At 45.6% G+C, this 27,370-nt stretch overlaps 1 protein-coding gene across 1 annotated transcript in view; it reads right to left on the reverse strand.

Annotated features, from left to right (window-relative positions):
• Positions 1–27,370, reverse strand: part of ZNF827 (zinc finger protein 827) — a 377,001-nt gene that overhangs the window by 120,911 nt on the left and 228,720 nt on the right. The window contains 1 exon segment of the mRNA XM_029601924.1: positions 7,210–7,443. Coding sequence (XP_029457784.1) covers positions 7,210–7,443 — 234 coding nt within the window.

The following is a 27,370-nucleotide window of genomic DNA, read 5'->3' on the forward strand; positions in this document are numbered from 1 at the left end:
TGTTTGGGACGATTATAATGATAAGAGTATACTACCATTTATCTAGTATGCATCCTAGGGTACTGAAGGAACTCAAAAATGAAATTTCTGATCTATTAGTTAAAATTTGTAAAATATCATTAAAATCATCCATTATACCTGAACACTGGAGAGTGGCCAATATAACCCCAATATTTTAAAAAGGCTCCAAGGGCGATCCGGGTAACTATAGACCAGTGAGCCTGACTTCAGTGCCGGGAAAAATAGTGGAAACTATTCTCAAGATCAAAATCATAGAGCATATAGAAATACATGGTTTAATGGAACACAGTCAACATGGATTTATCCAAGGGAAGTCTTGCCTAACAAATCTGCTTCATTTGTTTGAAGGGGTTAATAAACATGTGGATAAAGGTGAACCAGTAGATGTAGTGTATTTGGATTTTCAGAAGGCGTTTGACAAAGACCCTCATGAGAGGCTTCTAAGAAAACTAAAAAGTCATGGGATAGGAAGCAATGTCCTTTTGTGGATTACAAACTGGTTAAAAGACAGGAAACAGAGAGTAGGATTAAATGGTCAATTTTCTCAGTGGAAAGGAATACAATGAGTGAGATTATCAAATTTGCGGATGATACAAAATTATTCAGAGTAGTTAAATCACAAGCAGATAGTGTGATACATTGCAGGAGGACCTTGCGAGATGAAGACTGAGCATCCAAATGGTAGATGAAATTTAAAGTGCACACGTACAATGGAAAAATAACCCATGATGTTAGTTTTCATGTTACGAGTTACCACCAAGGAAAAAGATCTAAGCATCATAGTGGACAATACATTGAAATTGTCAGCTCAGTGTGCTGCGGCAGTCAAAAAAGCAAACAGAATGTTGGGAATTATTAGGCAAGGAATGGTGAATAAAATTGAAAATGTCATGCCTCTGTATCGCTCCCTGGTGAGACCATACCCTGAGTACTGTGTGCAATTCTGGTCTCTGCATCTCAAAAAATATATAGTTGCACTGGAGAAGGTACAGAGAAGAGTGACCAAATTGTTAAAGGGGATGGAATGGCTCCCCTAAAGTAGTTAGGGCTGTTCAGCTTGCAGAAGAGATGGCTGAGAGGGGATTTGATGGAGGTCTTCAATATTATGAGAGGACTAGAATGTGTAAATGTGTATCGGTTGTTTACTCTTTCAAATAGAAGGACTAAGAAGCACTTCATGAAGTTAACAAGTAGCACAATTTAAAACAAATCGGAGATAATTCTTTTTCATTCTACGCACAATTAGGCTCTGCAATTTATTGCCAGAGGCTGTGGTTAAGGTAGTTAGCTTAGCTGGGTTTAAAAAAGGTTTGGACAAGTTCCTGGAGAAGACATCCATAAACTGCTATTAGTCAAGATGACTTAGGGAATAACTACTGCTTATTACTGCCTTTAATAGCTTGGAATTTATTTAATGTTCGAGTTCTTGCCAGGTACTTGTATCCTGGATTGTTCACTGCTGGAAACAGGGTGTTGAGTCTGATGGGCCCTCGGTCTGACCCAGTATGGCGAATTCTTATGTTTTAGGGTTGCCAACCTCCAAGAAATCTGGAATTATTATTATAACTGATCACTCAATCTGTCACGTTCCCAGGAATCCTGCCCAGCATTTTAAATCATGAAAGGCAGCAGATACGGTCCCAGCTACTGGCTCAGCAAATTCTGAGGTGAGATAAGAACATAAGGCTTGCCAGACCAAAAGTCCATTAAGCCCAGTATCATATTTCCATTATGGCCAATCCAGGTCACAAATACCCAGCAGGATCCCAAGGGGTAGATAGATTCCAAGCTGCTTATTCAAGGGATAAGTAGTGAATTTTCCCAAAGTCCTGGCCCTTCTCTTGAAAAGTTTGGAGACTCCTGGTCTAGAGACTAGCAAGTTGCAGGATTCAAGGCAGCATAATTTTACCAGAGGAAAATCATATCAAACAAATATGATTAATTTCTTTGATTGGGTGACCAGAGAATTAGATCAGGAGCAAGTGCTGGATGTGGTATGCTTGGATTTCTGCAAAGCTTGTGTTACTAGCCTCTGACCTGATCTGGAATCCCTTGAAGTCAACCGTGGATAAATATGATAATCAAGGTTTGTGGAAATTATAATGCTAAATGAATTGGACGGATGGGCCAAACGGATAGGCCATAGGATCTTTTTTCTGCCATCATGTTTCTATATTTCTACTAATAAACAAGTATCATAAATTCAAGAAAATTTCAAAGATGGGAAGAGCTAAACTTGGAAACATACTACTCATATCTCTAGCATAACTACAAAACCTTTCTCCTCCTTGCCTGTGTCAAACAAACTTAAGGCCTAGATTTATCCTTTTGCTATATTTATAGTAAGCCTAATGCCCACATTAGAAAAGAGGGAACGTGGCTAGGCAAGTTTCCCATTTACTTTAAACGCATAGTTATTTTACCGCAGACTGCAATCACAATCTGCAGTACCGGCCGGAGAGTGGGGCCACTTTGCAATATTGAGGCTCTCTCTCTCTCTCTAAAATGCGGTAACAGTGCGTGTTGCAGTAATTAACATGCACGTTAGGGCCCTAACGCAGGCGTAAAGCCCTCATATCAAAATGATAAATGACCCTGTCAATCAGGAAATATCCTACTCTTAAATCCTAAAAACTGAACAGCCTTCCTAAGGTAATAATCACCTAAAGACGGAATTAGGATCAGGCTCCAAACCAGAAAAATGGCCAGTGTTATCATTTGCTCCTGTTTAGGAGAAATATCAGGCAAACCCAAAGGCCAATGTACCAAATGGCAAAGTTCTTAACAGAATGCAGCAGTACCGTGAGAAGCTTTTCTCGCAATACCGTCTCATTTAAATAACCTGCAAAAGACTTTGCAGGGGATTTTGTCTGCGATAGTCAGTACAAAATCGCAGATCTTATTTTCAAAAGGTGTAGTTAAGTTTTATGGAAAATTGCTATTTTACACTCGTAATTAATCGGGGAAAGTTCATTTTCACGCAATGCACAATTAAACTGCTATTAATTAAGTTGTCTTAGAAAATAGCCACTGCTATTACTAGCAACGGTAACATGGAATAGACTTAGGGGTAGATTTTAAAAAAATGCGCGTTCGCGTACTTTTAAGAACATAAGAACATAAGAAATTGCCATGCTGGGTCAAACCAAGGGTCCATCAAGCCCAGCATCCTGTTTCCAACAGAGGCCAAACCAGGCCACAAGAACCTGGCAATTACCCAAACACCTAGAAGATCCCATGCTACTGATGCAATTAATAGCAGTGACTATTCCCTAAGTAAACTTGATTAATAGCAGTTAATGGACTTCTCTTCCAAGAACTTTTTTTGGCGCACCAGTCGCAAACAAAAGTACGCTGGATTTTAGCAGATACGCGCGTAGCCGCGCGTATCTGCTAAAATCCAGGATCGGCACGCGCAAGGCTGCCGATTTTGGGCAGCTGGCGCGCGCCGAGCCACGCAGCCTGCCTCCATTCCCTCCCCTCACCTTCCCCTCCCTTCCTCTACCTAACCCACCACCCCGGCCCTATCTAAAACCCCCCTCCTACCTTTGTCCACGGATTTACGCCTCCCGGAGGGAGACGTAAATCCACGCACGCCAGCGGGCTGCTGGCGCGCCGAGACGCAACCCGGGGGCGGTTCCGGAGGGCGCGGCCACGCCCCCGGACCGCCCCAGGCCGAAACCACACCCCCGGGCCCGCCCCTGAAACGCCACGCCCCACCCACAAAACGCCGCGATCGGCCCCGCCCCCGACAAAAAACCCCGGGACTTACACAAGTCCCGGGGCTCTGCGCGCGCCAGCAGGCCTATGGAAAATAGGCGCGCAAGGCTCTGCTCGCGTAAACCCGGGCGGATTTACACGAGCAGGGCTTTTAAAATCTGCCCCTTAGTGTTTGGGTACTTGCCAGGTTCTTATGGCCTGGATTGGCCACTGTTGGAAACAGGATGCTGGGCTTGATGGACCCTTGGTCTGACCCAGTATGGCATGTTCTTATGTTCTACTTTTGCTGTGTGCAATTATTGATGAGCCTATGTGCACAATTCTTCAGCTCATTAGCGATTTTGCCTAATTTCTGCAAATGGCTTCGCAAAAGGTGGAAAAACAGCAAATAGGGCATGTAAACATTTGCAAATATGATTGCATGTGCTATTTGCCTGCAAATAGCTGTTTGCCAGGGGCAACAGGGATCAATTGAACCTGCAGCCCTGGGTGTTCAAAGCCAGGGGGATCTTGCAGTAAACCACAGGGACTCTGAATCATCAAGAGCCCTGCAGAAAATGCTGAGCTGTGCATAAGGAGCTCTTGAGCCTGGCATAAAACTTTGCAGGCCCAGTAGTCCACACAGCTCTCTGACATACTGTTACCTGACCATGTTCCTGGTTCTCAGCTACAATCCTGCTTCCTGCTCCGCTCCTGGTCTTTGGTCCTTCCTGGTTCCTGCTCCTACCTGGGAAGTCCTGACAGCTGTCTGCACCCAAGGGCTCAACCCATGAGAAACTGCGGCTGTTTCAGGCAGAAGACCCTGGCTCTGAACCCCCTCCCCCCCCAGACACTGTACCTACTTTCCTTTCCCAGTGTAGCGCACCATGACACCAAGTTTGTGTAGCAGGTCGCTCTTTAGTACAATGGACGCTTAAACAGGACGATGCAATATCAGCGCGTAAAAACGTCCATCCAAACTGGGCGCATGGTTTTTTTTTGAACGTGCGCACTGTCCTGGGCGCTCGATGCAATAGGAAGATGAGCTGCTGCGCTAAAAGGGACGCGCAATGGATAATTTGTGCGGCCCTAGTGCTCGGCATCGTGCGCCCGAGAGAAGTGGCTGTGTGGCTAGAACAGCCTGGCCAGGGCTCCCTCCCCACAGTCGGCAGGGCTGTTCTTTACTGGTCCTTTTCACTGACACTTGGCAGTGAAAGGACCAATCCCCTTTCAGGACAGCCTTCTGAAAGGGGATTGGACCTTTCACTGATGTGACGGTGAACGGACCAATCGGCAAGAAGTGAAGAGTTGAATAAATGAATATCAAGAACCCAGCACTTTAATATTAATGTATTCACGTCTTCACTCACTGCCGGCAGGGGTTCCGATTGGGCCAGACCTTGGGGCTGCAGCTTTCTGTGATTTCCCCCTATGAGGAACCACAGAAAGCAGGATTTGTTTTTTGCTAAGCTTTTGAGCGGGACATAATTCTGCTTTCTGTGGTTCCTCCTATTTAGCAGTGCTAGGATACTAATAGCAGGAATCACAGAAAGCAGGATTTGTTTTGGGGGAGGGGGGGTATTCGTCAGCCCTCGTGCTGCAGATTTAACGCCTGCTCCTGAGCAGGCGTTAAATCTGCAGCATTAAAACGGGCGCCGTGCCGTGTGGCAATTTTTTGCATCAGGGGGGGTAACAGCTAATAGCACTCATCAACATGAATTTACACGTGATGAGCACTATTAGCTCAGCGCTGGTTTGGACGCACTAATCCCCTTATTGCATGAGGAGTTTTGGACGCGTGTCAAGCCCTGCGATAGGCCGAGTGCACTATATTGCATCGGCATAAAAAACTGAGCCAGTTTAAGATCCAGCCGATGCTTTACTTGCTTCTAAAACTAAATGTGACTTTCTTTGAACTAGCTTTTTTCTCTGGTTTGAAGAATGGGATTTACTATGCATGTACAAAAACATGTGAAAGGCATGTGTTAAACATTCTCAGCTTTAGAGAGAAATGAATTATTTGGAGATTTCTCAACAATTTTCCAATTTCCTCCTAAAGGCAATATTATCTCTTACTAAAATGCTCATATTTGCTCGCACGGTCATTCATTTCCTTTCCAATGTATTTATGTGATAGACCTCAAAGTTTCTTCTCCACGAGCTGCCGAGCTTTGATCTAAGCTAAGTTCAGACGTTTGCATGTGTCCCATCTCTGCAGGAACGGCTGTCTCTAGCCGCACCATAATCTCCCAGAGACTCCAACGTGCTGGGGATTTGCAACTGCTGGTTTGAGGGGATATTGGCTCACTGCACCTAGGGGAGAGCTGCCGGTACAGCCACGGCTTGCTCTACAAGCAACCCCTGCCTTTCCGTAAGTCATTCCTTGATAAAGGCCTCTAACGCCACCAGGGAAATTTGCCAGGGGCGACGTCATGCCCCCTTCCGCCAAATCCTTCAGAGAGGGATAGGAAACTTGCATCATAATTATCCATCCTGGCTGCCCCACGCTAGGCACCTGTTCAGTGATGGAGGAACCATGCCCACGGGACTCCTCGCCACCCCAGCCCCCACCAGGGACGGCGCTCTCCGTTGGGGAAGGGATGATGATGATGTCCATCAGGTTGCTTCCAGGACCTCCTGCAGGACTTGCTTTGAACTCTACTCTTCTGTCTGCGCCCGAGCAGCACCGCCACCAGCAAACTCCAAAGAAAGAAACGGGGTGCAGAAACGCTCACCATCGCTCAGGTGCCAAGTTGTGTTGCTCCAAGTTAAGTTCTGAAACTTGTGTCTTTTTTGAATGCTTTTTTTTTTTTTTTTTTAAGTGGGTTCCCGTTTAGGAAGAGTCTTGCTTGTGAAATCTACCACGGGGAGTCGGGAATGGGCAGAGTTGTTGTGTTTTGAATACATATCTGAAATAATTTTGCAGCCGAGTTATTTTTAATATAAAAAAAAAAAGAGGAAGAGGTAATGGAAATAAAGATTTTTAGATAAAATCTGGGATATAATAAAGTTGTAATTTATACTTTGGGGCACATGATTGTAACTACCTCGATGGTGACCTATAACCTGTTAACAATCCTGTACGGTTGCTCCTAATTATGATATTGCTTTTTGTTTTTTTTTTTTTAACAACTGTTTCTTTCCTCTGTTGGAGATTTGCATATTATTTAGCTCCATCATATGACATTTTCCATGCTATGGGTCACTTTTGTTTGTTGGTATTTTAAGCCCTAATACACTACAAACAGGTGTCCTGTGGGCCTGGATTTTCTTGACCTTCGGGCATAGCTCCAGGACCTATTGGTGCAGGACTGGCCAACTCTGAGTCAGATTTGACTTTCAACCAGAATAAATAGTCATGACACATTTACAAATAAGAACCAATTTAAATATGGACTTGCAGCAGCCACATATAGCATTGGCCTTTTGCACCTGAAAGGGTCCTGATCTCCTCCCCTCCCCCACCCAGGTGCCATTACATGAACTTACCTGAGAGCTGGAAGAGGAGCTCCGACGCCATTTTCACCGAGATGTCCTGGCTGAACAGATTTCTCTCGGGTGGAACTCTTCCTTCTGGCGCTTTCTGCACGCTGTCTCTTTTCTCTTGCCTTAATAAAGTGCTGTAGTCCATATTTTGGCTGGGTGAGACTCCAGAGTCCTGAACATCAACTTCCATGGGCTCCTCTTTAATCTTCATGGCGTGGATTTCCTTGTAGTTTTCCGCTGCAAAGGGACAGGAGACAAGGGTGAGGGCGCGCCGCCACGGTTCGGTTGCGAAGCGATGTGGCGCTGTAAAGTAAGTTACCGCATCTCGCACACAGCTCTGCAAATCTATTTTATTTGGGGCAAAGCATATTAAACCACACTCTCTATAAATCAGACAACTGAGTGCAACACGGCTGCCTTGGTAGATTCCGCTCTCCCCTTAACAATGACTGGCAGAAGCAACTCTTTCAGATTAGGTACAAATGTGCACGGAAACTCAATCTCCTCCCGTCAATCTGTTCTTTTTAAGTCTCACAGGCTGCGAAAACAAGGCCTGTGCTGCCCTCAGCCTGCAGCGATGCTGCACGGATAAACCTGCCGTGACACTGAATGGGTCACAGCAGAGCAGAAAAGAATGGCAGTTAAAGACCAAAACGGCCCGTCAGCTCTGCTGTGGAGCAAGTGGTCTGCTCTGGGCAGGTGGGTGAACAAACTCTCAGCTCCGAGCAATCTAGGACCTGTAATCCTGCATTGCGTTCTTAATTACGGACGCAGCAAATATATCCCAGCACACCGAGAGAGGGGAACTGGTTCCAGTGGTCTCTGGTGGACTGGAGGTAGTTGAGAGGCATGTACTTGGGTGTTATTTTCTGCAGCCTTGGGTCCTGAATTATTTTCACACAGAACCCGACACCTACACCTCCTGCCATGGCTTTTAGGGTTGTAATAACCGCTGCCCCATACCTTCTAGGAATCACAGTTTTATCCAAGGGCTTCATTACGATTCTCTCACACCCCTGAAGATGCCCGGTTTATCCCTCACTTTCTTGAATTCCATTAAGCTCTGGTCTCCACCACCTCCCCTGGGAGGGATTTCCAGGCCTCTTCTCCGTGAAAAAAAAAATATTCCCTTAGGTTGTTCCCGAGTCTTCTCCAGAAACAGCTCAGATTGTGATTGGACACAACATGCACCCATTCTGGACCCTGTCACAGACTAGGACAGCACATGAGGACAGCATGTGCGGTTTCTTTTTCTTACTGCAATGCTGTGTAGCCTTTTCTCCATCTCCGGCTGAACCTTTGCTTCCCTACAACTACTCAGGGAAGCGCAGAGAGGAATGGTGTGGCACAGAAGCAGCTCGACCAGCACCCGCAGCACTACTAAATCCCCCCTCCCTGTATGCTCCATGCCCAGCCCAATATGTGAGCTTGGGCAAGTTTCTGGAGGACAGACCCATCAATAATTCTTAGCCCGACAGATTTAGGTGTCTCCACCTCTTATTTCTGGGACTAAGGCACAGGGAATGGCTTTTTCCTACTGGGATCCGCCGGGTGCTTCCGAGTGACCCAGTGAGGACTCGGGATGCGGGGTCAGACAGGACCGTTGGCCTGAGCCAGCTTGGTGCGTCTCACGTTCCAAGGTGTTCCTAATCTTCCCTTGCATTCTCCGGCTTCTCGCTTGCGCCCCCCTGCTCGGCCTCCTCTGCAGCTTGTGCTGTCAGACACTCAAACTTCCCCCTCAAATGCTCATTTTCCTTCCCGTTACATTAAACGCACGGAACCAACTTTCCCCTGCAATATTCTTGGGCTCCCACCCTCCAAATTTGCAAAAGGTGCCCGGGATCTCAGCCGCTTGGATAGGGTTTCCTCACAGCCATCTCTGTGCCTTTACCTCTCCTGTCCTTGAGAGGAAAATTCAAACATTTTCCTGCATGAAGCTGGCTGCTGCTGCTCTTAAGTTGTGTCTGATGCAGACTGACTGCCCATTTGTGTCTCGTTCAGATTAATTCTCTAAGACACCTTGAATCACGATTGCTAATAATTCAGTTGATAATAATATATAATGTTTCTATACTTTTTGGTGTGAAAATAATTCAGGACCCAAGGCTGCGGAAAATGACACCCAAGTACATGCCTTTCAACTACCTCCAGTCCACCAGAGACCACTGGAACCAGTTCCCCTCTCTCGGTGTGCTGGGATATATTTGCTGTGTCCATAGTTAAGAACGCAATGCAGGATTACAGGTCCTAGAATGCTTGGAGCTGAGAGTTTAAAGCCGCCACTGGCTTGAGGTGCCCTGACGGACTGGAGTTAGAGGTACGTGGGAGCATCTGGTCTCACTGCCTTCTGAGCTGGGGCAGATTCTCACTGGAAATTTGCCCGCCTGCAGCAGAGGTTGGAGGCGGACGCCTGTGCTCCTTAGAATTTAAATTCAGGCACCTTGTAGCAGGCAAATTTTGTGGCAAGGCATTTGCGGCTCTTCGCGGTCCCCAGATATTCAGAATGAACACAAAACATTTCAAACTTTTTTGCTTCTTTAAATTGATTTATACCTAATGTAAATGCCCCCCTCCCCCCCCGGGGAAGGAGGTCCGGCTTCCATGTCCCGCAGAGCTTTGGACCACTCATTGCAGGGATAGGGACACAGGTTCTGAGATTTGGGAGCTAGGGCCACTAAAAGGTTGACACACAGTCCACAAAAATAACTTTTGCCAGGGACTGTTTTTTTTTTTTTTTTTAATGTTCCAAACAGAAAAAATAGCATTACAAAAAATTTAAAAATTTAAACAGGGACAAAAAGAAAAATCAATGATACCGTCCACAGTACAAAAGAACCCAAATCAGCTTAGAGTTCCTTCAAAAATCTCAAAGTCAAGCTTTGCAGGCACAGTTCTGATGCTGCTTATGTCTTCCCAAATCACTGGAATGGCTACACTTTCTCTCTAAAGCCTTTCGCTGCTTAGCTCCAGGAAGAGGTACAGAGCCCTTCCTGAAATTCTCCAGTGGGGTCACAACTGGCCCAAGATCAATCTTCCCACTGGTTTCTGGTGGGTCAGAGTTCTCTGAGTTGGATCTTCCATGGATCCAATGCCCCCCCCAATGCTGCCTCCCCCTCCGATTTCTCTGTACAGCTCAGAATTCTGACTTCACTTTCTCCCAGCGCCGCCCGGAAGCTTCCTATATACTTCCAACCTGCCCATCCGCTGAGGGGGAAGGCTCCTCCTGTCGCTCAGCCTCGCAGCACACGCTTCCTCTTGAACTCCCCGTTGCTGGAACGTTCCTCGTTATCTCTTAATAGTAAGGCCTAAGCGCCCATACACCAGGAACAGGAAAACAGAGGCGAAGCCTCAAAGGAAAAACAATATGCATTGCACAGTAAACAAGGAAAAGCACGTTCCACCTGTCAGGTTTCACTATATACCGTAATATTCAGAGCTTTCCAGGTAGGGAAGGTCCAGGGAGTGTTAGCGCTATTACGACAGGAGGGCTCTCCCCCCAAAAGGCAATGGGGCAAAGTGAGGGAGTAGATATGGCGCTTCCACGAGGCACAGGGAGGAGCCTAAGGAGTCTGGCTTGAGTATGAGACATTGTGTGTGAGAGCTCAGGAAGAGTAGCCCCCTCCTGTAAGGTGCCTAGCCTTGAGCACTACTGATCTGATGGAGAGAGCAGTCTTTCTCTGGCAAGGGCAGCAAGTTATTTGGAAGACCCCCCTAACTCACAGGGACCCCCATTCCAACTGGGAAAGTCTGGAGCCAGTGTCTTGGATAAAGGAGGTTTCCTGTCTGTCACTGGAGCCTGAGAAAGAACTAGGTCTTGGTGGTGATCTGAGCAAACTTCTTCTACGTGGTGACCCAAGCTGCATGAGAGAAGAGTGAGTAACAACTTTGATCTTTGTGCAAGGCTGGTGCAAGCATATATGGTGCCTTAGGTGAACCTTAGGATCTTTCATTGCCCCCCCCCCCCCCAAACTTAAATATCGGGGGCAGTTCCAGCCAGGGGTGCCAACCAGCTCCAGATTTTCAGGACAGGTTGATCCAGTGCTGCTTTTACTCCCCTGCATGCAGGTATTTATAGTCTTGATTTTCTTAGAGAATGCAATAGGTAAATCAGAGTAAGTCCCAGCATGCATTGGGGTAAAACCAGGACCGGATCAACCTGTCCTGAAAATCAGGAGCCAGTTGGTAACCCTAGCTCCAGCTTCTTTGGCGGTATTGGCTCAGGTACAAACCCCCTCTGGACTTCACATTGGCAGGATTTTACCACCCCCCAAATCTTGGTGCTCTAGGAGGCGATCACCTAGTTTTCCTAATGGAAGCACTGGCCCTGGCTTTGTGAACTATCTATGAAGCTATTTCTCCTGTGTTTTGGGCACTTTGGACCGTTGTGCACCTAAAATCAGTTTTTTCTTGTTTTGAATACATTTTTGCATGTGAACTGGGTTTGTTTTTTCAGAAGCTGCAACGAGTTGGCTAGTGCTCAGCAGCTTCTGAAGGTGACCCCCGGTGAAGGGGAGTTTACATACAGAAACAGAAATACCTAGCGCTGCCTGAGCAATATGAAATAGTAAAGTTGTTAAATCCTTTCCATTTTCTAGACTTTACCTTGCAGCCTTCTCTGTGGATTTCTTCCTCCCACTTCCCCTTCCCAGCCTGTCCTTTATACCTGGCTGCTCTGAGAAGGGAAGTAAATCAGCAATCCCTCTGAATCAAAAGTGAGCCCTCTAATGGTCAACTACCATGGTTCCAAGAGCCATATCTTCCAGTTAAGAAAGCAGAGTTGCTTACCTGTAACATGTGTTCTCCCAGGACAGCAGGATGTAGTCCTCACATATGGTTGATGTCATCAGGCGGAGCCCTACTACGGAACACTTTTGTCTGGCACACTGAGCTCACTGAGCACGCCCAGCATGCCATGATCCCTGTGTCCACAGGGGTCTCCCTTCAGTCTCGTTTGCGTGAGCGAAAAATAAAATAATAAATGTAAGCGGACCCAACTCCGCAGGGAGGAGGGTGGGTTTCGTGAGGACTAACATCCTGCTGTCCTGTGAGAACACCTGTTACAGGTAAGCAACTCTGCTTTCTCCCAGGACAAGCAGGCTGACAAGCTACAGGCTGGCTCATAATACAACAGACCAATAGCAGACAACTCGTGCAGCAGGCACAATAATTGGGGTGGTATTGGCAATGATGAGGCAGCCTGACATGACAGGAGGTGGTTGTGGAAGGAGTTGGGGATTAGTTGAAATTAGACTCTTTGCTGCAAAAAATCACTGTCAGTGAGATTGCTCTATTATAGAATTTGTCTGTTAAACTTTTAAACTTTATTTGTAATTACAATTACTTAGAAAAACCTTTTTTGATAAAGGGAAGACCTCAGTATTGGCAAAGGATCCGAATGTCTCAGAAACGTCTTGTGAGCCAATTGGCAGCGGCCAAACAGTACACCGTATTGGCAAAAGGCACGATAATGCTGTCAGGAGAAAAAACATCTCAGAACGAGCAAAAAGATACGTGCCTTGCTGTTGAATAATGTCGGGATCTTGTCGGGATTAAAGTACCCGTTAAAGGACATACAGAGTAATGTCTTGTTAAAGGAAAGGAAGTTCGGAACGGTGTGAAGCTCTCCCATCTAGAACTCAAGAAGGGCTTTAGCAAAAAAATTTACAGATAATTTGCTGTGGTGAAAGCTTAGAATCATGATCAAGGCTTGTAATAACTGAAGACACTGCCACATGAAAGGTTCACATTAATTGCAAGATATTAAAATCATCAGCTGTGCGAAAGAAGAAATCATTAAAGACAATTTCAAGAATCTTAATTGAAAACACAGCTGTATAACAAGCAGTAACCAACAGGAAGTAACTTTAAGTATTTTTAATGAAAAAACAAAATTAAGAGGGTAAAAGACCAGTGACTGGAACAATTGGCTCACAAGAAGTTTCTGAGACATTTGGATCATTTGCCAATACTGAGGTCTTCCCTTTATCAAAACTTTTTTTTCTAAGTAATTATAATTACAAATAAAGTTTAAAATTTTAACAAACAAATTCTATAATAGAGCAATCTCATTGACAATGATTTTTTGCAGCAAAGAGTCTAATTTCAACTAGTTATTTGTTGGACACTAATTGTATACTAGTTATTCCCAGAATTTTCATTCGTCAGTAGGAGTTGGGGATTATACCGGAACAAAGTTTTCCAAGACAGATTGGCCAAAGGCAGAGTCTTGACGGACTTCCTTATCTAAGCAGTAGAGGGCTGCGAATGTGTGAAGAGAGCTCCATGTCACAGCCTAGCAGATGTTGGCAATTGGTACTGAACAATAGTGTGCTACTGATGTTGCCATGGTCCTTACAAACTGTGTCTGCACTCACCCCTGGAGAGGAAGTCCTGCTTCCTCATAGCAGAATTCGATACAGTCTGCTAGCCAGTTGTAAAGAGAGTTTGTTTGCCCACTGGAACTCACAGCTTGTCTTTGTCAAAGAAGCAAAGAGTTGGGTGGATTTCCTATGGATTGCAGTGCGGTCTAGATAGAATGCAAGTGCACACTTACAGTCCAAGGTGTGCAAAAACCTCTTGCTCTGGTGAGAGTGAGGCCTTGGGAAAAGAGTGGGCAGACTATAGACTGAGTAAGGAGAGAGGCTGTGTCCACCTTAAGAAGAAATTTAGGGTGAGTAGGGAGGACGAGTCAGTCACGGAGGAACCTAGTGTCGGGTGAGTATGCCACAAGGGCTTGTATCTCACTGACCCTTTTAGTGGAGGTGATGACTATGAGGAAAAGAATTTTCCATGTTAGAATTTTAATGTTATAGGAATGCAAAGACTCGAACGGGGAATGTATGAGCCTTGTAAGCACTACATTTAGGCCCTATTCCATAACCGGTGATCGTAGAGGAGGCATAATTTGTAGAGAACCCATGATAAGCCGACTCATAAGGGATTGAGCCGTTAACAGGGTATCCCCTACTCCCTGGTGGTTCGCTGAGATGGGACTGAGGTGTACCCGTGCGGAGGATGTCTGGGGACCAGAATCCGAAAGATATCCTAGATAGCCTAATAGAGATGGATTGGGGCAGGAAAAGGGGCAAATACCTTTTTGTGCACGCTATTTGGTAAATCTTGTCCATTTCAAATGGTAAGATTTATGTGTGGAAGGTCTTCGTGAAGCTACAAGTACCTGAGAATATCTGTGAGTCTGTGTTATGAGGTTGACCTGTGGGCAGATGAATTGGTTCCTGGGGTGATAGGTTGAGAAGTATGGGGAAGCATACTTGTCGAGGCCAGTACGGGGTTATGAGAATCATTGAAGACCTGTCCTGCTGTAGCTTCACGAGAGTTTTGGCTATGAGCGGTATCGGAAGAGATGCATAAAGGTGGCCTTTGCTGCAGGGGCGTGCAAAGGCGTCCATGGCTAACGCATTTCGATGCCTGTATAGGGAGCAGAATCTGTCCACTTTGTGGTTGATTTCGGACGCAAGAGGTCGATGGTTGGTTGACCTCAGTGCTAGAAGATTTTGCTCGCTACACATAGCTTCAGAGACCACTCGTGAGGATGGAGACATAGACTGAGATGGTCTGTTAGTATGCTCGGTATGCCTGTTAAATAAGTGGCCCAGAGATGCATGGAGTGTGCAAGGGCCCAGGCTCAGAACTGCGCGGCTTCCTGGCAGAGCAGATAAGAGCCTCTGCATCCCTGTTTATTCGAATACCACATTGCCAGTATATTGTCTGTCTGTATCCACAAAGTTTTGTGTGAGAGGCAGTGTTTGAAGGCATAAAGGGCATAACGCATGGCTCGAAGCTCCAGGAAGTTGATTTGAGACTTTTCATGGAGCGGAGTCGACACATTTTTGGTTTAGAGGGTGTTGATACAAACTCTCCAATCCAACTTGGATGCGACCGTGGCCAAGATCATCTGATGATTTGGTTACTGGATCGGTGATATGGATCAGGGACGAAAGTGGTCGAATAGCTTAGAGCACTGAAATTTTAAAATCCACAGAGTATTTTTCATGGCTAGTCTGGCCATAGGAGTGACGTGGAGAGTCGAAACCATGTGGCTCAGCAAGGGAAGAATTGATGGGCTGAGGCTATGTTGCATGTGCACAGAGATGTGGACAATTTGATAGGATGTCTGCGCGGTTGTTGGCCAGGAAGGCCGTTGCGACTGTAGTGCCCAGATCTGCTCCCTATGGGATTTATGGTAGTTGATCAGAAATTCCAGCCAAATTTAGTAGATTTATAGTGAGTCTTAGAGAAGTTAGAGCTCCTTGTTTGGATTGACTCCTTATAGGCAGTTGTCCAGGTAAGGAAACGCGTGAATGCTGTTGTTCTTTGTAGATGAGCAGCAGTCACTGCTAGGCATTTGGTGAAATACACAAGTTGTCGAAGCTAGTTCGAATGGCAGAACTTGGTATTGAAAATGTTGTTGACTCACTATGAAGCGTATAGAAAGTCCAGAGAATAGGGGCAACCTCCTTGTTGTAGTAAGGGAAGCATGGTGCCAAGAGACATCATTCTGAACTTTTCTTACTGAAGAAATTGTTGAGATTTCTGAGGTCCAGGATGGGCGGAGGTCGCCTGTTTTCTTTGAAAGTAGGAAATAGCAGGATTAAAATCCTCTGGCTTGTTGCGTCCGGGGAACAGTATCCTGAGCCTCAGTGGAATGGACTATTCTGTTCTCTGCAAGGTTGAAAAATCCAGGAGCCTGCCCGACTGGCGGAGCTGATATGATCTGGATATCAGTTGGTCTCATGCGGAAGCATGAGTGGTAACAGGTCCTTCTAGCATCCCTCTGTTCTGTGCAAGAAACGTAGAGAGCTGTCTCAGGGTTTCGTGGTGGTCTTGCAATTGAGCCACTGTCTGCTGGACCATGTGTATGAAGAGATTATCTGCGATGCATGGCAGATCGGCTAGTTTATCTTGGAATTCAGACCATAAATCAGGGGCCATAAGCCAGGTTACCATCTACTATGGAGTCCTGTTGCTGGTAATGGGAGGACGTTTTAAAGCGATCACATGCTGCTCGAATTTCATGTGGATGGCAGAGAGGTTCCCTTGGTGTTGTGTCAAACGTAGCTGGTAAATAGCAATTTGTGACATCAATATGGCTCTTGGAAAATGTTACGACCTAGACCCTCTCGAAAACTTCTGGTCCTTTTTAGTGACCAGGTCGAAAGAGATGGTTTCAGACGCGTCCTTTACTTAGGTTTCGATGGGATTGGTGCCGGAGCGGGATTAGAATGCCCATTGCCCTTCGAGGATCCCGGGATAGGTTATGGGGTCCATGGAGGCTCAGAAGGACAAGTTGGCTTCGATGGCTTAGGCTGTCTGTTATAGGACTGCTGATAGCGGGCCCATCTCTGATGTTTTCATGTGCCCCTAGGCCCTGATACAGCCGCAGAGGAGCTCCAGCAAGCACCGAGGCAGGTGAGAGGTGCCCCAGCATGGGCTAAAGATGGAAACCGATGACCTCAACCACAGCCACACCTGTACGCAGCAGAAAGAGACTCAAACAACACAATGTTGGTCTCATGAGTGGTCCTCCGACTACTCCAACCCCTTTTGGACCTGCCGTACGGAGCAGCAACTGCGACAGGGCGGACAGTGGTCAGAGGATGAGGACATCAAAGACAAAGACTTGAAGTGAGACAGGACTCGATACGTGAAGTGGGAACATCACTTTGGTTACATAATAAGACGAGACTTCAACATGAAGAAATGCAATCTGGATACTTGGAGTGAAGAGGAACTCTGGTCACGTATATGAAAAATACTCTGGAAGGCCATGAGTTGTTTGAAGAAGACTTGTTCGGTACCGGACATCACGCGCCCTACACAACCTAGCTGGACAGGTCTCACCGCAGGAAAGACCGGGGATGCAGGCCCTCTTCCCCCGGAGGGCCCAAGGTAAGTTGGTGGCCTCCGGGCTACATGGGGACGCCAGTCGGCGGCCTCCCAGCCACAAGGGAATTAGCAACACGGCTCCTGCCGCGAGGTGAAGGCAAGGATGGCCTCTGAGCCATGCCAGGTGCAACAGCGCGGCTCCAGCCGTGTGAAGGAAGTGCTGGCGGCCTCCGGGCCACTTAGGGAGTGGCAATGCGGCTCCTGCCGTGAGTTGGAACCAGAGACAGCCTCTGGGCTGCAGGGGCTGCAGTAGCTCGGCTCCTGCCGCATAAGAAGTGTGTCGACGGCTCTGGGCCGCGAAGGAAACACTAAAAGGGGAAAAAGGGTGGAGATACTGCCCAAACAGGGCAGAATTGCAACACTGTCGTTGGTAGGTGCCACAACAAGGCGGTACCATAGCAGTGCGAATATCGATGGCTCTGGTGTTAGTAGATTCCGGAAGGCATTGAGGATAGCCTGATGGACGAGGATGTCCAGCTCCTCCCAGGAAGCTGGCATAGATAGCACAGCTACAGGGGGAGACAGGCTAGGCGTTACTGGCACTTCCACATGAATCTGTAGTGGCTCAGTACCCAGCACCGAATTCGGTGGGGGACGCCTCGGTGCCTCGGGTGCAGAGGAGCATGGAGACTCTTGTACCCGGGCCCACTTTACAACTGGCTCAATGGACATTGATGCCGGTGAGGTATCAGTGCCGGCACTGAACGTGGAACCATATTGGTGCCGGCGACGATGTTTCCCTTGGTGCTTGGCCTGGTCATTCTCCAGCACAAAGGAAGCTGCCACCGAAGTCCAGAATGGCGTCGGCGATGGACGGTTACTGTGGCAGTGACAATGTTTCCCTAGGTGCTCGGCCCGATTTTTCTCCAGCACCGAGGAAGATGCCACTGATGTCATGGATGGCATGGGTGACGGATGGTCACCGTGCTGGTGACGATGATTCCCACGGTGCTTGGCCTGGTCATTCTCCAGCACAGAGGAAGATTCCCTCGCTGTCCTGGATGGTATTGGTGACAGTTGGTCACAGTGCCTCTACTGCTCCTGGCATTATTTCTCGCCCAAGGATTACACAGGGCTCTGGTTGAGAACCCGAGTATGGAGCATTTTCTTTAGTCGAGGGCACCGATGAGGCATCGATGGCGGCTTCGATAGTATCGATCGCATTGACGGCGGCACTGATGGAATCAAGGGAGGCATCAACGGAAGCACCGATGGCGTCAACAGAAGCATCGACGGTGACCGGAACAGGAACCGTGGACGTCCCAATCCCTCTAGCCCCGATGAACCCGGTGGAAGATCGCAGCAAGGACACTCGCGGGCATCATGGGGCGGACCGAGGGTGATAGATATAGGGAGAAAAGAGGGCCGCAATTCGGTTGGTAACCAGAGGGACCGATAGTGAGGTGACAGGAACCGACTGGAGAACAGGGAATAGTACTCACCGAGCGTTGATGAAATGTACATGAAGGGAGACCCGTGTAGGGAAATTATTTGTGAAGTAAATCTTCAAGTGTTTCCGTGAGGAAAAGTTGTGAGAAAAATCTCAGAGCTCCTAAACGCGAGGCAAACTGCAGCACGGAAAAAAAGAGACTGAAGGGAGACCCCTGTGGACACAGAGATCATGGCATGCTGGGCCTGTTCAGTGTGCTCAGTGTTCCGTAGTAGGGCTCCGCCTGATGACATCACCCATATGTGAGGACTACCATCCTGCTAGCCCTGGAAGAATATATATTCCCTCACACTGATATTTGTAAAATCCTTCTATGATCACAAAAAGAGAGGGTCACATTTCAGGTATCTTCTGTTCTCACAGTTACATGAATGGTGTGCTGGCTGTTCCTAAGAAATGGCCCTATTTCTCAAGCAGATATTGTCAAGTCTGTATGGTAATTTAGGAAGCTCTTGAATCTCTTGGGTTGCCAGTTTAAGATATCACAACCTGAGGGGGCTCTGTGGCTTTCTCTGCTTTCCTATAATTTTTCTGAAATGGTGCAGTCATTGTTAACAAAATGGTGGGGGTGCAGCTTGCTTATTGCGGCGGCTACTACCCCTAACGAATCAAGCTAGATATTTCACTTGGATGCAGCTCCATCACTGCTCTCTACATTAAAGGTGGGGGTGGAAGGGAAATAGAACCAAGAGCTAAGAGAAACATATAAGTATGAGAGAAAATATGTGTGAAGCTTGCTGGGCAGACTAGATGGACCATTTGGTCTTCTTCTGTCGTCATTTCTATGTTTCTATATGTTTCTATAAATGATGGGATATCATTTCTCAAAGAGTTGAAAGCATGGATCTCAATCTTTGGGCTTCATCACAGAGCCTAAAAAGGAAGGTTCAAAACACACTTACTGCAGGAAAGAAGGGAAAGGAGAAATATGATAGAAACATTCAAATAATTGATAGGCTTGAATAAATTACAGGAAGTTTACATTTTCCAAACTAAAGGAACTTCAAGGGCAAATGTTCATGATATGAAGTTGGAGGAAGGAAGGTTCAGAGGAAACATGAAACAATTCTTTTTCACTGAGGGTGTTAGATACCTGGAATATGGAAAAGACAGAATGTATCCTACTTGAAAGGAAAACTTCGATAAAAAATGTTAATAGTACTATGCAACTTGATAAGCTTTCTATTAAATTAGGTGATAAAGTGAAAGATCTAGGCATTTGGATTGACCCAGAATTAAATTTAAAAAAACACACATCCTTGAAGATAAAAGAAGGATACAGTAAATTATTAATATTAAAGCGCTTAAAACCACTCCTACACCCGAATGATTTTAGAACCATATTACAATCTTTAATTTTCACAGGCTTTGACTATTGCAATTCTCTGCTCCTAGGCTTACCCAAATCGACAATCCGGCCTCTACAGATTCTTCAAAATGCTGCCGCTAGAATATTAAAACAAAAAAACGGAGCATATCACCCCTGTCTTAAAAGCACTTCATTGGTTACCAATTGAAAAACGGATTGAGTACAAAGTACTTTACATCTTGCACAAGGCAATCTATGGCAATCAAGTCGAATGGTTAAATGCAGTAGTTCGGCTACATACACTACAGCATAACCTCAGATCAGCCAATAAAGGTCTTCTATCAATACCCTCTATTGCATCAGCATGACTTACTACTGTAAGGGAGAGAGCAATCTCATTAGCAGGACCAGGTTTATGGAATACATTACCAATAAATCTAAGGTTGCAGAGCGATTTAAAATTATTTAGAAAACATCTTAAAACATGGCTGTTCGAGCACGCTTATAATGACGGCATAGGCTAAACCTCATCTCCACATACACTACGCTATTTCATGATGCTTTTTATTAGCACTATTTTTATTTAACCATCTAATTAGATTTTATTTCTTAGTCACTATTTTTAGGGTTTTTAAGAATTTCAAAGGCTTGTATTTAATATTTAGTATATGTTATTTTATCTTTTTATATTCTCATTTATTTAATGCTCAATTTTATTATCTTATTTTATAGCTTGATGTGTAGGTAATTTCTGTGTTAGCAAGTTTTATTGTTTTACAGTTCATGATTTTCTTGTGTTATTTTTATCATTGTAAACCGTTGTGAAGGCATGCTCCAAACAACGGTATATAAAAGTTTACAAATAAATAAAAAATAAATAACCCAGAAGTAAAGGTGGTGGAAACCAATAGTGGGAGAGAATTCAAGAATACTTACAACAGATTCAGAGGACAATAGCAGGAACAGGGTTGGGAGGTTGAAGTTTTACAAACAACCCACCCTCCATTCCCTTGTGAGGAGAGGACAAATAAAGGAAATATGATCTAGTGGCACATTGCAGGTTGCAGGTCGCAGGATAGCAGAACTGAAACCAGAAAGCTATAACTCCCCAGAAACCAACCGGATTGATGCTGGCAGTTTGGGGATAACTAGGTCAAGAGGACCAAGGGGGCTGGATATTCAGGTAATAGCCTCATTAGTTTTGGTTGCTGTTTAGATTATTACAGAGCTTGGCGAGACAAATCTAGGTAAGTGGGGGGTGGGGGTGGGGTGAGGGGGATGGCAAAAGGGAGCAGTGGCAGGGTGTCAGATTAAGTAGGGGAGCATGTATGATCATCTGCCCAGCATAGTAGAGAACCAAAGAGGAAGACGACAAAAACTGATTTGGATAAGGAACGATATCCAACAAGTGATCCAGCTTCCGTGGCTAGAACTGGGTAGACTGGATGGACCAATTGGTCTTTATCTGCCTTCATCTAATTTATTTATTCATTCAAAAGTTTGCAACCTGCACACTTCAAGGTTCGCGGTGGGGAACAATGTAAACATTTCTAAAAGCAGGATCTACAAACGTTCGTTTATCTCACAAACATGGGTCAGCAAAACATATAGGCAGATGAAAAGAGGATGCACAATGAAGAAAATCAAGAGGCGTTATTGCACCTTTCCTTGCAGCAAACACAGACAGAGTCCAGGGAAAAAGCCAACAAAAGACACAAAATGGTAGTAAGCAATGTAGCTTTCCCAACACCACAAATCTCCTTGAAACATATCCAAGAGTTCCTGTCCGCTGCACTGTGAAGGAGCAGTTTATAGCTCCTTGGGAGCACTCCAAGAAGGATTTTGGTGAATTGTTTTCTGTTCCTTCTAGTAGCTATTCTTGACCTTTTAAAATTAAACAAAACACAGATAAAAAAAGAAAAACTCAACCATAGTTGTTACCAGGGTTTATTACGGACTGAAGAAACACCAACAGTGGAACCCCCACCATCCCTATGTTTCCTTATGCCCCAAACTCAGGAGAATTCATGCAAACCTTTGGAGACAAATCAAACAATGAGCCTCGGGAGGATACAGAATGCCAAATCCAGCATCGTACAAAATCAGGGCTGGAGGGAACACTCCAAAGGTCATCTTGGCCGTGGTTCTCAACCCAGTCCTCAAGACCACCTGATCAGTCGGGTTTACGGGATATCCCCAGCGGCAGGTACTACCTTGGGAAGCTTGCTGGGCAGACTAGATGGACCATTTTGGTCTTTTTCTGCCATCATTACTATGTTACTATATGAGATGTAAGCTCCACATAACAGCGGCAGTGCATACAAATATCTCTCGTCCACATTCATTTGGGATATATCCTGAGGACTGGACTGAGAACCACTGAATTCAAAGCCGTTTCTTCTCTTCCTCCTTCTCCAGGTGGGCTCCACTGTCCCTAAACCACTGCAGTGTGGCTACCAGAATTTCATGCCCACAATAACATGAGAAACCAATACCACAGTAAAGAAAAACAAAATTAAAAAGGGAAGGAGTTTTAAACAGATGCTGCTGTCAGAATTGCAGCCTCCTATGGCTTGTGATTCCAGGGTTCATTCACAGCAATCATTTTGATAACTCTCCGCAGAAAATCCTCCTTCCATCTGGGTCCTGCTATCTCTCTGAACCAGATTGACCCAAGTATGTCAGAGCGCTGTGCGATGTCAGACTTGGGTCCCACGCTCCTCTCTACGTTCCTATCCTTCCCCATGCTTCTGTCATTATTATTGCTACCCTCACCCGCTGATACTTACCAGCTGCCTCCTCATCAGTCTACCACCTGCTCCACATATGGATTTAAAATCCAACTGAATGACACTGGATTTGAATGTGGATGCAGAAAGCGTGCGTGTGTGTGTGTGTATGTGTCATTTTTTATGCAAAATGTACATTTAATATACAAAACAATTCAAATTTATGCAAATATGCCGCCAAATTTTCTAGCTCCGGCTGCAGAATTTTCCCTTGAACTGCTGCAGGAAATTGGGGGCCATGTGTGTGTGTGTGTATATATATATATATATATATATATATATATATATATATATATATATATATATATATATATATATATATATATATAATGTGTGTGTGTGTGTGTGTGTGTGTGTAGGTGGATGTTACCTATATCTACATCTCTAATAAATATTTATTTTGCATACTAAAATAATGTCGTTTTCCAACTTTCCTTTGTATCTGAATAATTTATTTGATTCTTTTGGAAACTTTAAGATTGGTGAAAGAGAGGGGAAGAGGAAGGGAAGGAGGTTTTGCGATCTTGGGGGAATTTAGAGAGGGGAGAAAAAGGTTTGGGATCTTTGGGGGGATCTGGTGAGAGAAGAAGTAGGTGTCCTTCTCCTGGCTCTAGCTCTGCTTCTCCTCACAACCCCAGCACCTTTCTCCCACTTTCCCCATCATCAGCCTTCGTTCCTTTCCCCAATATATTCCATATCGGTGTGCATAAAAATATATATACACAGTATATGGCTATTTAACCATGTAAATCTTGAAACTGCCCAACCCTCTGTAGGTAAACGTGTGCATGTTATGGAGAAACAAGCGAGCTTCAACCCACATTGGGCGGAGGCTTTCCTGGTGGCAGGATTGGGGTGGAGAATGTTACAACGCATGTGATTTTTGCATTTTCAAAATGATGCACGTTGGTTGGAAGGGAAAAAATATCCACAGAAGAAGCAGGTGCAGAGCCCTGTGGGTACCTTTTTCCAGAAGCAATTTCCAAAGGGACAAGAGGAACATGTGTTCCCATTCAGAAGTGGTGCAAAGTCCATGGGATGTACCCCCATTGTTTTGAACATTGTCACCTTTATGTCAGTACTGAAGTACTGGATCATTTTAACCTCAAATGTCAGAATATCTCTTCTAGAAGCCAGATCATAAGTTCATTCATGCGAAGGTCAGGACCTGATAAATGTGCCTCTGCATAGGAATCCACCATTGCTGACGAAATTGTCATGGAAAGCTGGGAGGGAGGGGCTGAGCCGAGCCAAGTCGGAGAGGCGAAGGAGAGAGGGAGTTATACTCAACCTAGTGCTCACTACCGGGGATAATGTCTCAAATGTCAGGGTAGGTGCCTACCTCAGCACCAGTGATCATCAGGCAGTACGGTTTGACATCACAAACAGGATACAGAGAAGTCACACGAAGGCCCGAGTTTTTACTTTCAAAAACACAGAATTTGTCGAAATTGGGACATACCTGGAGGTAGAACTAGAAGACTGGGAGAAAATGAGTGAGGTGGAACAACAGTGGGCCAAACTAAAAGGAGCAATCACAAAAGTAACAAATCTATATGTTAGAAAAGTAATCAAAATTAAGAGAAATAAGAAACTGATCTGGTTCTCAAAGGAGGTGGCTGATAAAATAAAAACAAAAAGGACAGCATTCAGGAAATATAAAGGATCCCAAAAAGAGGAACACAGGGAAGAATACCTGGTAAAACTTAGGGAGACGAAGAAAGTAATCAAGAAAGCGAAAAGTCTGGCAGATGAAACAATTGCCAAAGAGGTAAAGCAAGGTGACAAAAGATTCTTCAGATACATCAGGGAAAGGAGAAAGGTCCAAAGAGGTATAGTGAAATTGAAAGGTGACCTGGATCAATGTGTGGAGAGAGAGACAAAGAAATGGCAGAAATATTAAACAAATACTTCAGTTCGGTGTTCACTAAAGAAGTCCCTGGAGAAGGTCCGTCGCTAGTTAACAGGACTGTAGAAGGGGGTGGAGCAGACGAAACTCTGTTTACAGAAGAGAATGTATGGGAAGAGCTAGGAAAACTGAAAGTGGACAAAGCCATGGGGCCTGATGAGGTTCATCCCAGGATACCGAGGGAGCTCAGAGATGTGCTGGTGGGTCCACTGTGTGACCTGTTCAATAGATCCTTGGAAACAGGAGTGGTGCCGAGTGATTGGAGAAGAGCGATGGTGGTCCTGCTTCACAAGAGTGGGAGCAGAGATGAGGCTGGAAACTACAGGCAGGTTAGCCTCACCTTGGTGGTGGGAAAATTAATGGAGACTCTGTGAAGGAAAGGATAGTGAACTATCTACAATCCGGTAGATTGCTTGATCCGAGACAGCATGGATTCACCAGGGAAAGGTCCTGTCAGACGAATCAGATTGATTTTTTTGATTGGGCGACTAGAGAATTGTATCAGGGAAGAGCGCACGATGTGATTTACTTGGATTTTAGTAAAGCTTTTGATATGGTTCCACAAAGGAGACTCATGAATAAAATGAGAATCTTGGGAGTGAGCGCCAAGGTGGTGATATGGATTACAAACTGGTTGAAGGATAGAAGGCAGCGTGTGATGGTAAATGGATCCTGTTCAGAAGAGAAAATGGTGTTAAGTGCCACAGGGATCAGAGTTGGGACCAGTTCTGTTCAATAGGGATAGAAGGTAAAGTTTGTCTATTTGTGGATGATACTAAGATCTGCAACAGACTGGACATGGCAGAAGGAGTAGAGAGGATGAGACGCGATTTAAGGAAGCTTGAATGGTGGGCGAAGATATGGCAGCTGGGGTTCAATGCCAAGAAGTGCAGAGTCATGCATCTGGGGTGTGGGAATCCAAAAGAGCTGTATGTGATTGGGTATGAAGGGTTGTTGTGTATGGAACAAGAGAGAGACCTTGGGGTGATAGTGTCTAACAATCTGAAGACGGCGAAGCAATGTGACAAGGCAAGAGCAAAAGCCAGAAGAATGCTGGGCTACACTAAGAGAGATATAACCAGTATGAAAAAGGAGGCGATAACCCCCTTGTACAGGTCCTTGGTGAGGCCTCACCTGGAGTACTGTGTTCAGTTCTGGAGACTGTATCTCAAAAGGAACAGAGACAGGATGGAGGCGGTCCAGAGAAGGGCGACCAAAATGGTGGTGGTGGGGGGGGGGGGGGGGTCTCCATCAGATGACATATGAGGAGAGGCTGAAAGATCTAAATATGTGTACCCTGGAGGAGAGGAGGTGCAGGGGAGATTATGATACAGATCTTCAGATACCTGAGAGGTGTTAATGATGCACAATCAATGACAAACCTTTTCCGTTGGGAAGAATTCAGTAGAACTATGGGTCATGAAATAAAACTCCAGGGACAACGACTCAGAACCAATGTCAGGAAATATTTCTTCACGGAGAGGGTGGTGGATGCCTGGAATGCCCTTCCAGAAGAGGTGCTGAAGACAAGAACAGTAAAAGATTTCAAAGGGGCATGGGATAAACACTGTGGATCCCTTAAGGCTAGAGGATATGAATGAAGAAAGAGTGCATGGGGGTAACTTGCTGGTGGGGCAGTTACTACCCTTAACCAATAAGCCCTTATGCTGTTGATGTAACTCCATCATTGCTCTCTGCTTCAACAGCAGGGAGAAAAGAGGAAAAGGGGAATTAGATTCAGCAGCAACCAATGAGGACAGTGAATTGCATAGTCTGGGAAAACAAATAAGCATGAGATTAACTTGCTGATATGGCGGTACTATCCTTAACCAATAAGCCTTTATGCTGTTGATGCAACTCCAACATTGCTCTCTGCTTCAACGGCAAGAGGGAACGGGGAATTGGACTCAAACAACAACCAATAAGAGCCCTAACTTTGACAGTCTGGGAAACTGATAATTATAAAGGTGGCTTGTATGGCCAGTAGTTACAACCATCAGCTTGCTGGGCAGACTGGATGGATCATTTGGTCCTTTTCTCCCGTCATTTCTATGTGTCTATGTTTCAATGTCACGGATCATCTGTAATTCCTTTACCCCTTCTCTGGCCGGTTCCCTCCTCTTACATTTATCAGGCAGCAGGAGGAGGACAGCAGCAGCATCCCAAACCATGCCCTCCTCCTCGTCTGCTGCCCGGGCCTGGCTGCTGCTTCGAACCACGTGATTGTACAGTGCCCTGCGTGCTTCAAAAGCAGCAGCCGGACCAAGCCAGCAGAGGAGGAGTACACAACTCGATCTGCTACAGCTCTCGCTGTCCTCCTTTTGCCACCTGACCACCTTGGGAGTGGGGAGGATGGGGGATGGGAGGGTGTTGTGTGAAACAGGGACCGAGGATGCAAAAGATGAGCTAGGGAGAAGGTATGTGACTAGCATAATTTGCATAAATGGCTTTTGAAATTTGCCAGGATTCAGTACTAACTTGGGTTTTTTAACTCACTACCAGATGCAATTCTCTTTTCTCCGTCACCTTCTTATCACTCTGCTAACAGATCAGCCCCCTCCGCTTTTCCCCCTTCACACCACCGTTATACTGTAATTATGATTCACTTGCATGCTCAGACGTCCTGTAGGTCAATATTCAAAAGCCTTTTAGATGGATAACTGAAAAGATATCTGTCTAAATGACTTCCCTGGCTATAGTCAGCACTTACAAAACAGCAGCTTATGCATGTATGGTACGTCAGAGCCCTGCCCTGGAATGCCCCAGAACCTCCCCTTCCCCCCACACACCGACATTTACAC

Source organism: Rhinatrema bivittatum, chromosome 1, assembly GCF_901001135.1.
Source record: "Rhinatrema bivittatum chromosome 1, aRhiBiv1.1, whole genome shotgun sequence".
Lineage (NCBI taxonomy): Eukaryota > Metazoa > Chordata > Amphibia > Gymnophiona > Rhinatrematidae > Rhinatrema > Rhinatrema bivittatum.